Genomic DNA, 12,939 nt, shown 5'->3' on the forward strand with positions numbered 1-12,939 from the left:
ATGACAAAAATGACAAAAATGACAAAAATGACAAAAATGACAAAAATGACAAAAATGACAAAAATGACAAAAATGACAAAAATGACAAAAATGACAAAAATGACAAAAATGACAAAAATGACAAAAATGACAAAAATGACAAAAATGACAAAAATGACAAAAATGACAAAAATGACAAAAATGACAAAAATGACAAAAATGACAAAAATGACAAAAATGACAAAAATGACAAAAATGACAAAAATGACAAAAATGACAAAAATGACAAAAATGACAAAAATGACAAAAATGACAAAAATGACAAAAATGACAAAAATGACAAAAATGACAAAAATGACAAAAATGACAAAAATGACAAAAATGACAAAAATGACAAAAATGACAAAAATGCCAAAAATGACAAAAAATGACAAAAATGACAAAAATGACAAAAATGACAAAACGACAAAAATGACAAAAATGACAAAAATGACAAAAATGACAAAAATGACAAAAATGACAAAAATGACAAAAATGACAAAAATGACAAAAATGACAAAAATGACAAAAATGACAAAAATGACAAAAATGACAAAAATGACAAAAATGACAAAAATGACAAAAATGACAAAAATGACAAAAATGACAAAAATGACAAAAATGACAAAAATGACAAAAATGACAAAAATGACAAAAATGACAAAAATGACAAAAATGACAAAAATGACAAAAATGACAAAAATGACAAAAATGACAAAAATGACAAAAATGACAAAAATGACAAAAATGACAAAAATGACAAAAATGACAAAAATGACAAAAATGACAAAAATGACAAAAATGACAAAAATGACAAAAATGACAAAAATGACAAAAATGACAAAAATGACAAAAATGACAAAAATGACAAAAATGACAAAAATGACAAAAATGACAAAAATGACAAAAATGACAAAAATGACAAAAATGACAAAAATGACAAAAATGACAAAAATGACAAAAATGACAAAAATGACAAAAATGACAAAAATGACAAAAATGACAAAAATGACAAAAATGACAAAAATGACAAAAATGACAAAAATGACAAAAATGACAAAAATGACAAAAATGACAAAAATGATAAAAATGACAAAAATGACAAAAATGACAAAAATGACAAAAATGACAAAAATGACAAAAATGACAAAAATGACAAAAATGACAAAAATGACAAAAATGACAAAAATGACAAAAATGACAAAAATGACAAAAATGACAAAAATGACAAAAATGACAATGTTTAGGAGTAAGCAACCCTTGAGACGCGCATGGATGAAAACTGCATCAAAGCCCACCTTCATATTCAGTCGGCCACGATGGGCAACTGAGAGCGTCGGAGAACGATATCAACGACAATGGTCTGGCGAGAGTGAATGCGATTGGCGGAGAACGAACGAGTTGCGCCGATGAGTAAAACATCGCACATCGGTCTGGCGACGCCACCCCAAAACAACAGCAATCACTTGTAACTGCACCATCATCGTCAACACTAGTGGAGGCTATCCTCCGACCGACATTCGAGGTCTTTTTTTGTTAATTATAGTTTAGTGTTAAGTTCAAAATATATGTAGTGTTTGTAAATTTGTCGCGTGTGCTTTTTGGAGTTGATGACCACATCATTTGGGAGGCTTTACCCCTTGGATTTCGCCCAGTAAATTGTTCGGTTGGTTGTTGGCAGCAGGTGAAAAGAACCAAACCCGATTCCCCCAGCAAGGTTCACCAAATTCAGTGTTGGGACGCCCAAATCAGCCGCTATCGGAAGGAACCTAGTCACGGAAGGAAGAAGGTACTTGGACGCCCCGACATTATGGTCCTTCGAGCCGGATGTGGCCCAATTTGCGCGTAAATCCGGATACCATTGTCTGCAACACCCGTGAGTCAATTGTTCTGCCAATTCTAAAGCACCCGTCCCGCCATTGAAGAAGAAGTTGGGCTGAACAATCGAAGCAACAAAACATCCTTTGTGTGCTTACGTTTGGCTTGGCTTGGGTAGCGCCATCAAGGATAAGCGCCATCGAGAATCAGCGCCATCGAGGATAGGCTGAATCCTATTCATCATCCTGGGACATCATCTATCGTTTATTGGTCATCGACATCACCGCCTAGGACACCTTTGCATGCCCGGTGTCGGTCAAGCAGCGTTTCGGAAAGGGTCGGAACATCCGGCGATTGGAACATCGCCAACTCGGAAGGTCCACTAGTGAACGGTGCTACTGCCTGGTGATTGGAACATCACCCCCTCACCTCATCACCCCTTCGGCCAAGGATGATCGATTCCATTTTGGATTGAGTAAGTTACTCGACGAAACACTGTTGGTTGCTTTAAAATATAGATTTAATTATGATTTAAATCCTCTTCCAACCTCAATACTTACCGTATCCCTGTTGTCATTGGCTGGGAGGCCTTTGACTCTATTTGGAGTGTTTTTGTCTGTTGAAAAGGACATTGTTGGTCCTAGTTGGTCGGAATTGGTTTCTGTTTGGAAGGTTTGAGTTAACCTATTATTGGTATTACTACCCTAACTAGTGTTTGTGCGATTGGATAGCACCTAAATAGTTCTGCATTACTGCTACTGAGATGCGATGTTATTTATCGATCAGCTGTTTATGATATGTGAATTGGAGTTTGCTAATTGATGATGATTGTTTGTGTAGCTAACCGAATCTAAGGTCGGGTGACCTATATTGGAACGAGTTTGAATATTATCTTCTTATAGGAAGTGAACACTGATTGAATTTGATGAAACAATATTGGAAGGTGATCAAAATTACACGATATTAATCATTTTAAGTTACAAGATGTTAATTTGAAAGCTTGAGTTTGATCATAAACTATTAAAATTTCATGCTGCATCAGAATTGAGCTGTTTTTTCGATAATTTTGAGTCAGAATTTGACTGTATTCAATCCAAGGTTGTTGATTGGTAATTTCTGGAGTCCGTTTCAGTTTGTTGAAAATTACATTGGTTGAAATTATCGTTGGCGACGGTGTTGAGTCTGTATCGTTTTATCAATGATTGATTAAATTTGAATATTGTCGATAATTTTATCAATGGAAATCTGCTTATTGAGTACTTATTGTGTTATTTATTCAGATTGGGTCAGTATTTTGACAGTATTGAGACTGAGTTTGTTTAATATCAAGAATTCATTCGGTTCAGACTTTGAATCTAATTTGTCGGAATTTACTGCCAGTAATTGAATCGGTACAAGGTATTCGCAGTGCACTGTTGGAGGTTTAATTGGAACTGAATTTGAATTCATATTCCGCAGTTACAAAACTAATCATGCCCAGCACAAAGAAACCTTCAATTTCAACGGTGGCTCCGAGCCTCAAGTCTCTGAACATGAGATTCAAACAAATTCAGTCTTCGTTCGGTGACATTTGGCGTTTTGTTGAAACATTTCAAGAGGATTCAACATCGATTCAAATTGAGATTCGTTTGGAGGAAATTGACAGCCTGTGGGAAAAACTGAATGACACTTTGATTGAAATTCAATCTCATGATGATTTCGATTTAGATGAAACTTTTTTCGAGCGTGAAAGGGCCACGTTTAGCGAAAAATATTACCATGCCAAAGCGTTTCTTATGGAGAAGTTAAAGGAAAGGGCTCAATTACCGGATTTCAATAGTACATCTAGGGTGAATGACTCGTTATTGCAACCAACTCTTGATCACGTTCGACTTCCTCAGATCAAACTTCAAACTTTTAATGGAAATATTGAAGAATGGTTAAGTTTTCGAGATTTATACATGTCCCTTATTCATTGGAAAACTGATTTACCGGAAGTGGAAAAGTTCCACTATCTTAAGGGTTGTCTACAGGGTGAACCCAAGGCTCTGATTGATCCTATCAAGATTACCAAGACCAATTACCAAATCGCCTGGGATTTGTTACTGAAAAGATATAATAATAGCAAGCTCTTACGGAAAAGACAAGTCCAAGGTCTGTTTCAGCTGCCTTCTTTGCCAAAGGAATCCGTCAGTGATCTGCAAGTTCTCTTAGAAGGATTTGAGAGAATTGTGCAGACTTTAGATCAAATCATTCAGCCTGAAGATTACAAGGATCTTCTTCTGGTCCATCTTCTCTCCTCGCGTCTCGATCCTGCGACACGCAGAGGATGGGAAGAAAGCTCCGCAGCTAAGGACCAAGATGTTGTTCAAGATTTGACGGAATTCCTTCGCAGGCGAGTGCGTGTATTGGAATCTTTGCCAGCTAAGATAGTGGAACCCAAGGCAGTTCAACCACAATCAGTTTCAAGGTTTAGACAATTTACTAAGGGTAGCTTCAGTTCGATTCAATCGTCTGGTAAAGCGTGTGTTGCTTGTCAGGAGGATCATCCGTTATTTCGATGCCAGGCTTTTCAGCGCATGAAGATTGAGGATAGAGAAGGGTTGCTGCGAAGTCATTCACTTTGCCGAAACTGCTTTAGCAAGAGCCATAGGGCTAAAGATTGCAAATCAAGGTATTCTTGTCGCCATTGTAAGGGTCGCCATCACAGTTTGGTTTGTTTTAACATGGGTAAAGGAGAATCCAGAAGTTCTAGATATCGGAAGGACAATGCAGAATCAAGGCCTCATGAATCGATGGTTGTATCAGATCCGCAAGTGACAAACCTGGCAGCAACAGATATCCAGTCCTCCAACGCTGCCTCCCAACGCTCGTCGCAGGTTCTCTTGGCCACGGCTGTAGTCATTTTGGAAGACGATTATGGTAATCAATACCCAGTAAGAGCTCTTCTAGATTCTGGCTCGGAGAGCAATCTTCTTACGGAGCGAATGAGCCAACGATTGAAAGCCACCAGAGAAAGGGTCGAAATTTGCGTTATTGGAATAGGGCAGGCAGCAACCAAGGTCAAACAGAGGATTCATGCCACGGTTCGATCACGAGTTTCACAGTTTTCACGAGTGATGAGTTTTCTTGTTCTACCTAATGTGACGGTTAACTTACCCACAACCACGATTCGGACATCAAGCTGGAGATTTCCAGATGGTATCGAGCTGGCAGATCCTTCGTTCTCCATTTCTAGCGAGGTAGACATCGTTCTAGGAATTGAAGCGTTTTTCGATTTCTTCCATACTGGAGAAAGAATTGATTTGGGTGATCAACTTCCTTCTCTGAACCATTCGGTCTTTGGTTGGGTAGTCTGTGGAGGTTTACAAACTCCAAGGCAAGCCATAGAAGTAATCTCTAACACTTCTATCACGGAAGATTCTTTGGAAACTATGATGGCTCGATTTTGGTCCTGTGAGGAGGTCGATTCAGACAGTATTCTTTCACCAGAGGAAGCTAAATGCGAACATTTATTCTCCAAAACTGTAAAACGCGAGTCGGACGGAAGATACACGGTTTCTCTGCCACGTAATGAAAGTATTATTGACCAATTAGGTGAGTCACAAGAGATCGCTAGGCGACGGTTTCTGTCAACGGAGCGGAGACTTTCAAGGGACGAAAACCTTAGGAAGCAATACCAAGAATTCATGGAAGAATATGTTCGTTTGGGCCATATGGAAAAGATAGTTGAGTTGGAGAATGAGTCATGTCAGCAATCAGTTAAACAGTCAGTTAAGCGTTGTTTTTTGCCACACCACCCAGTTGTTAAAGAGGCCAGTACCACAACCAAGGTCAGGGTCGTTTTTGACGCCTCTTGTAAAACTTCAACTGGAATATCGTTGAACGATGGATTATTGAATGGTCCTGTTATTCAGGATGACTTACGCTCGATTATTCTCCGCTGTCGAACCAAACAGGTCATGGTTGTTGCTGACATTGAAAAAATGTTCAGGCAAATCAGAATTTCCGAAGCTGATCGTCCTCTTCAATCCATTTTGTGGCGATCATCTCCCGAGGAGAATATATCGATCTTTGAACTGCGCACAGTCACCTACGGCACCAAACCTGCACCATTTTTAGCCACTAGAACGCTGCAACAGTTAGCCACGGATGGTAAAGGGGATTTTCCTCTCGCAGCAAGGGCTGTTTTGTATGACACGTATATGGATGATGTCATCACTGGATCGGATACCGTAGAGGAAGCTAGTGAGCTGCAAGTTCAACTAGATGCGTTGATGAGTTCTGGTGGGTTTCGTTTGAGAAAATACGCCTCAAACAGCCTTGAAGTATTGAAGAACGTTACTGAAGATAATTTGGCAATTAAATGTTCGGAGGGTATAAATCTGGATCCTGATCCATCGGTCAAGACATTAGGTTTGACATGGATGCCCACGTCAGATGTTTTCAGTTTTCAATTCAGTATTCCGGCCGTAGAATCTATTGAACCATTAACAAAAAGGCGAATACTGTCCGTTATTGCCATGCTTTTCGATCCCCTGGGGCTTATTGGAGCCGTTATTGTGACTGCTAAGATTTTCATGCAGAAAATTTGGATGCTTAGAAACGAGAAGGATCAACGACTGGATTGGGATGATCCAGTTCCGTTGAGTTTTGATGAAGCTTGGAGGAAATTTCACCAGCAACTCGGTTTGCTAAATGAGATCCGAATCAATCGATGCGTCGTTATTTTCGACTCTGTTCTGCTTGAGATCCACTGTTTTTCTGATGCTTCAGAAAGGGCGTTCGGGGCTTGTGTATACATTCGTAGCCAAAATTCTCAAGGCCAATTGAAAACAACCCTACTAACCTCGAAGTCACGCGTAGCACCACTAAAATCGCAAAGCATTCCAAGATTAGAGCTGTGTGGAGCTTTACTTGGGGCTCAGCTGGTAGCCAATGTGAAAAAATCACTCAAAAGCGAAGCCTCGACTTTCTTTTGGACCGATTCTACATGCGTTTTGCGTTGGCTCGCCTCGACGCCTTCAACCTGGACTACTTTTGTGGCCAATAGAGTGAGCAAAATTCAATCATTAACCGAAGGATGTCAATGGAACCATGTTGCAGGAAAGCAGAACCCTGCGGACTTAATCTCTCGTGGTATTCTCCCCGAGGAGATTCTTGGAAACGAGTTTTGGTGGAATGGTCCATGTTGGTTATCGGAACGCATGGAGAACTGGCCTATGGCATCGGTCAGCACGTTGGAAGAAGGAGGCGAAGAAGAAAGGAGGCACAAGAATGTAGCTGCAGCTAACTCTGTTGTCAGAGAGTTCAATAACTGGTATATTTCACACTTTTCCGACTATACGAAACTTATCCGTTCCACGGCGATTTGGATTCGCTTAATTCGAATGCTTAGAAAGTCAGACGAGGGTCCTATTTCAGGATTCCTTAGAGCATCAGAATTATCAGATGCAGAGAATGTTATTGTGCGCCTAGTTCAACTAGAATGTTTTGGAGAAGAACTGAGGTCGTGCTCAAAAGGGGAATCTGTTTCCAGAAAATCACCACTACGCTGGTTCAATCCTTTTGTACAAAATGGCATAGTTAAGGTAGGCGGAAGGTTAAGGCATTCTAATGAATCTGAGAATTTCAAACACCCTATGGTTCTTCCTGCAAATCATGGTTTTACGAAGCTTTTATTTGAATCATATCACAGAAAATTATTGCACGCTGGACCTCAGCTGACACTTTGCACCGTTAGGCAACGGTTTTGGCCACTGGGAGGGCGGAGCGTGGTTAGAAATGTCATTCACAAATGTGTCACATGCTTCAGAGCAAGGCCCAAACCAATTCAGCAATTCATGGGAGAATTGCCTGCGGAACGCGTAACGGAATCACGACCTTTCACAAGAACCGGAGTGGATTACTTCGGACCAGTACAAGTACGCTATGCGCCACGAAAACCAGCTGCTAAGGCTTACGTAGCGGTATTTATTTGTTTTTCGACAAAAGCTGTGCACCTAGAACTGGTAACTGACCTCACAACAGAGCGTTTCCTACAGGCACTAAGACGGTTTCTCGGCAGGTGGGGCAAGGTTGCTGACATCTATTCCGACAACGGAACCAATTTTGTCGGTGCTAGGAACTATTTGCGAGACTTGATAAAGTTACTCAGGTCTAAAGATCATCATGACAAAATATCGAAGCATTGCTCAAACGATTCCATTCAGTGGCACTTAAACCCTCCTCGAGCACCTCATTTTGGTGGCCTATGGGAAGCGGCTGTGAAATCTGCTAAGTACCACATATTGAGGGTCATTGGTGACCACCCATTATCCTTCGAAGACATGCAAACATTACTGGTACAGGTGGAAGCATGTCTCAATTCTAGGCCTATCACTCAGCAGTCAGACGATCCTAACGATTTGGAGCCCCTTACACCGGCGCACTTCTGGTTGGGATCCTCCTTGCAAGCTCTTCCCGAACACAATTTATTAAGTATACCTGAAAACAGAATTCATAAGTCTCAGCTGATACAACAAAAGGTACAACACATTTGGAATCGTTGGCGAAGGGAGTATCTTTCACAGTTGCAGGCCAGAACCAAACGGTGGAGTAAAAATGTAAACATCCAGTTAGGAAGATTGGTGATAATCTGCGATGATAATGTCCCACCAATACACTGGAAGATGGGCCGCATTTCCGAAGTACACCCAGGTAGAGATGGCATCGTACGAGTAGTTACATTGAAAACTAACAGTGGGTATAAAACTCGTGCGGTCGAAAGAATTTGTCTTTTGCCGATTCAGCCTGAGTCAGATGAAGTAAAGTCAGACGATTTTCAACCCAAATCCATTTAACCCTTACTCCCGTTCCCCCTCCAATCACCTCAATGGAAGAGGATATTTTGTTTTTTGTTTTTGCAGAAATGGTTATTTCTGGGTGGCCAGGATGTTTAGGAGTAAGCAACCCTTGAGACGCGCATGGATGAAAACTGCATCAAAGCCCACCTTCATATTCAGTCGGCCACGATGGGCAATTGAGAGCGTCGGAGAACGATATCAACGACAATGGTCTGGCGAGAGTGAATGCGATTGGCGGAGAACGAACGAGTTGCGCCGATGAGTAAAACATCGCACATCGGTCTGGCGACGCCACCCCAAAACAACAGCAATCACTTGTAACTGCACCATCATCGTCAACACTAGTGGAGGCTATCCTCCGACCGACATTCGAGGTCTTTTTTTGTTAATTATAGTTTAGTGTTAAGTTCAAAATATATGTAGTGTTTGTAAATTTGTCGCGTGTGCTTTTTGGAGTTGATGACCACATCATTTGGGAGGCTTTACCCCTTGGATTTCGCCCAGTAAATTGTTCGGTTGGTTGTTGGCAGCAGGTGAAAAGAACCAAACCCGATTCCCCCAGCAAGGTTCACCAAATTCAGTGTTGGGACGCCCAAATCAGCCGCTATCGGAAGGAACCTAGTCACGGAAGGAAGAAGGTACTTGGACGCCCCGACAGACAAAAATGACAAAAATGACAAAAATGACAAAAATGACAAAAATGACAAAAATGACAAAAATGACAAAAATGACAAAAATGACAAAAATGACCAAAATGACAAAATTGACAAAAATGACAAAAATGACAAAATTGACAAAAATGACAAAAACGACAAAAATGACAAAAATGACAAAAATGACAAAAATGACAAAAATGACAAAAATGACAAAAATGACAAAAATGACAAAAATGACAAAAATGACAAAAATGACAAAGATGACAAAAATGACAAAAATGACAAAAATGACAAAAATGACAAAAATGACAAAAATGACAAAAATGACAAAAATGACAAAAATGACAAAAATGACAAAAATGACAAAAATGACAAAAATGACAAAAATGACAAAAATGACAAAAATGACAAAAATGACAAAAATGACAAAAATGACAAAAATGACAAAAATGACAAAAATGACAAAAATGACAAAAATGACAAAAATGACAAAAATGACAAAAATGACAAAAATGACAAAAATGACAAAAATGACAAAAATGACAAAAATGACAAAAATGACAAAAATGACAAAAATGACAAAAATGACAAAAATGACAAAAATGACAAAAATGACAAAAATGACAAAAATGACAAAAATGACAAAAATGACAAAAATGACAAAAATGACAAAAATGACAAAAATGACAAAAATGACAAAAATGACAAAAATGACAAAAATGACAAAAATGACAAAAATGACAAAAATGACAAAAATGACAAAAATGACAAAAATGACAAAAATGACAAAAATGACAAAAATGACAAAAATGACAAAAATGACAAAAATGACAAAAATGACAAAAATGACAAAAATGACAAAAATGACAAAAATGACAAAAATGACAAAAATGACAAAAATGACAAAAATGACAAAAATGACAAAAATGACAAAAATGACAAAAATGACAAAAATGACAAAAATGACAAAAATGACAAAAATGACAAAAATGACAAAAATGACAAAAATGACAAAAATGACAAAAATGACAAAAATGACAAAAATGACAAAAATGACAAAAATGACAAAAATGACAAAAATGACAAAAATGACAAAAATGACAAAAATGACAAAAATGACAAAAATGTCAAAAATGACAAAAATGACAAAAATGACAAAAATGACAAAATTGACAAAAATGACAAAAATGACAAAATTGACAAAAATGACAAAAACGACAAAAATGACAAAAATGACAAAAATGACAAAAATGACAAAAATGACAAAAATGACAAAAATGACAAAAATGACAAAAATGACAAAAATGACAAAAATGACAAAAATGACAAAAATGACAAAAATGACAAAAATGACAAAAATGACAAAAATGACAAAAATGACAAAAATGACAAAAATGACAAAAATGACAAAAATGACAAAAATGACAAAAATGACAAAAATGACAAAAATGACAAAAATGACAAAAATGACAAAAATGACAAAAATGACAAAAATGACAAAAATGACAAAAATGACAAAAATGACAAAAATGACAAAAATGACAAAAATGACAAAAATGACAAAAATGACAAAAATGACAAAAATGAATAAATTGTCGAAAAATAAAAAAATTAAAAAAAAAATAACTCGTGTTATGTTTGTTTTCCAAATGTATGTATATGTATGTATGTATGTTTGACCCACCAGTGGCTGGTAGGTCTTTCGACCCGAGTCGGTACGGGAAGTCTCAATCGCAAATTCAAATATTGTTCATGCTTAACTCATCAACAATAATTGCAGCACAACCAAGGGTTCCGTTACCACTGGATTGGGACAGGTTTGACTCATCTTACTCCCTTCCAACTGTTCTAAACAAATAAAGAATCCTGAAAATGTACCTAAGTAACCTACTCAACATTCCAAATTAGCCGAGATACTCCGGCTGGCTTGAACCCACAATCCATTGTATATCAGTCTTCTATTCGTTTGATGTCCTGTCCATTCCCCCCCACTAAACCCCACAATAAAGTTAAGCTATTTTTAATATATTTAATCAAAAGATAAATATTTAAACGTTTTCAATGTTTTACATCTTACCTTGTTACCATGTACTTTTCCTTGTACTTACCCTTGTACCCCTAAAGGGACTATTCAAATATTAAGTAACGCGTTAAGGGGGGGAGGGGGTTTAAGAGTTTGTTACGTTTTGTGAATTTTGTATAGAAAATCTTAAACGAATTTGTTACGTAGGGGGAGGGGGGGTTGAAAACGATCGAAAATTGCGTTACGTAATATTTGAATCGCCCCATAATGAAAGAGTACTTATTGTTATAACAAAAAAGGCTCTAGTAATTTGTATGCTGTTCACAGTGCTTCGAAGCTATTCTTTCGCAGCATGCCGAGATTGGTATGACTGGTGCTAGAACTTAAGAATTTACTTTCCCAGCCCATCATAACACGTGTGATGTCATATTTTAATGACTTGACCTACATAGTAAAAAAAATCGAATTTAACTTTAGTCACTCGTTTCACTTGAAATTATCCATTAAATGATCAGCACTTAGATTTTCATTCATTAAATTAAACGGCACCTTTTTCCAGGTGATACTTTTTCAACCGGACCGGACCGTAACCGGACAACGCAAGAATCAGTCACAGCAAGCGACGAAAAAAAACACCCACGCAATTCCCTGAACTGCACCTGAAGACCGTTTAACGACCCGAACTTTGCCGCTTCTCGCCGATGTATTAGTTTTTCTACTTTTTTTTTATTTACTAAAAGTGAACACTAAGTATTCGAAAAAAATATGAGAAAATATCTCGTTTTCTTAGAATCCATTCGCAGCCGAGACGACAAAAAAACCAACTGTTTTGGTTGATACAATCAACCCCCGAAAATCGAAAAGTATTACTATTAACTTCTTCGTCATTCCGCAATCTCGTTGAATTGGATAATGTTTTTCTTTCACATTTCGCTTTCAACTGAGTTTTGAATAATTTTCACCCTTATTGGAAATTGCTCAAAAAAAAAAACGTGACTAAGAATCGCTATCGCGGAAAAGCACTGCACTGACAATACGTAAAAAAATAGATGGCGCACCCGACGATTGCTAAACTCGGAATCGATAGCTTGAACCTTTTTCTTCCTATCATAAAACCAATTCCTCCAACAAACGCCAAACGCCCAGAAGCCAAAGCCCTAAGCAGAAATTTCAGTCACAACACATCTTCTTGAAACAAACAGATTTCCCAAGTAAGGGGCCTTAATTTCTAGCACATAAATTTCACTTCTACAACGGGAACCGGCGAGAAAGTTACAAATTTACGATTTCATGTAACTTTTGGAAAAAAAATTCCTTTGTTTTTTTTTTAGTTGAACAACTGCAAAACCCCAAGAATAATCAAGAGCCGCTCTTCAATTACGCGTATTAAGCAACAAATTAACACATTTGCCCATTGCGAATTTTATGCAGCAAATCATTCGAAATCCCAAGATCGCTTAGCCACTTCCGATAATCAGAGCTTTTATAAACACATCCGGCCACTCGTGAACTACACTTTGAAACATTTCTCTTAACATTTCAGCTTGAAACAACCAAATCATTCATGTTAGTTTTCCAAATGACAAAAAAATCCCAATGA

At 38.0% G+C, this 12,939-nt stretch overlaps 1 protein-coding gene across 1 annotated transcript; it reads left to right on the top strand.

Annotated features, from left to right (window-relative positions):
- The first annotated feature begins 3,776 nt into the window (after positions 1-3,776).
- On the top strand, positions 3,777-11,991 carry LOC129743315 (uncharacterized). Its single transcript, XM_055735301.1, has 2 exons — positions 3,777-7,094; positions 11,899-11,991. Exons 1-2 carry the CDS (start codon positions 3,777-3,779, stop codon positions 11,989-11,991), a joined length of 3,411 nt encoding a protein of 1,136 aa, XP_055591276.1.
- Positions 11,992-12,939: the final 948 nt, after the last annotated feature.

The sequence above is a fragment of the Uranotaenia lowii genome, chromosome 2 (genome assembly GCF_029784155.1).
Source record: "Uranotaenia lowii strain MFRU-FL chromosome 2, ASM2978415v1, whole genome shotgun sequence".
Lineage (NCBI taxonomy): Eukaryota > Metazoa > Arthropoda > Insecta > Diptera > Culicidae > Uranotaenia > Uranotaenia lowii.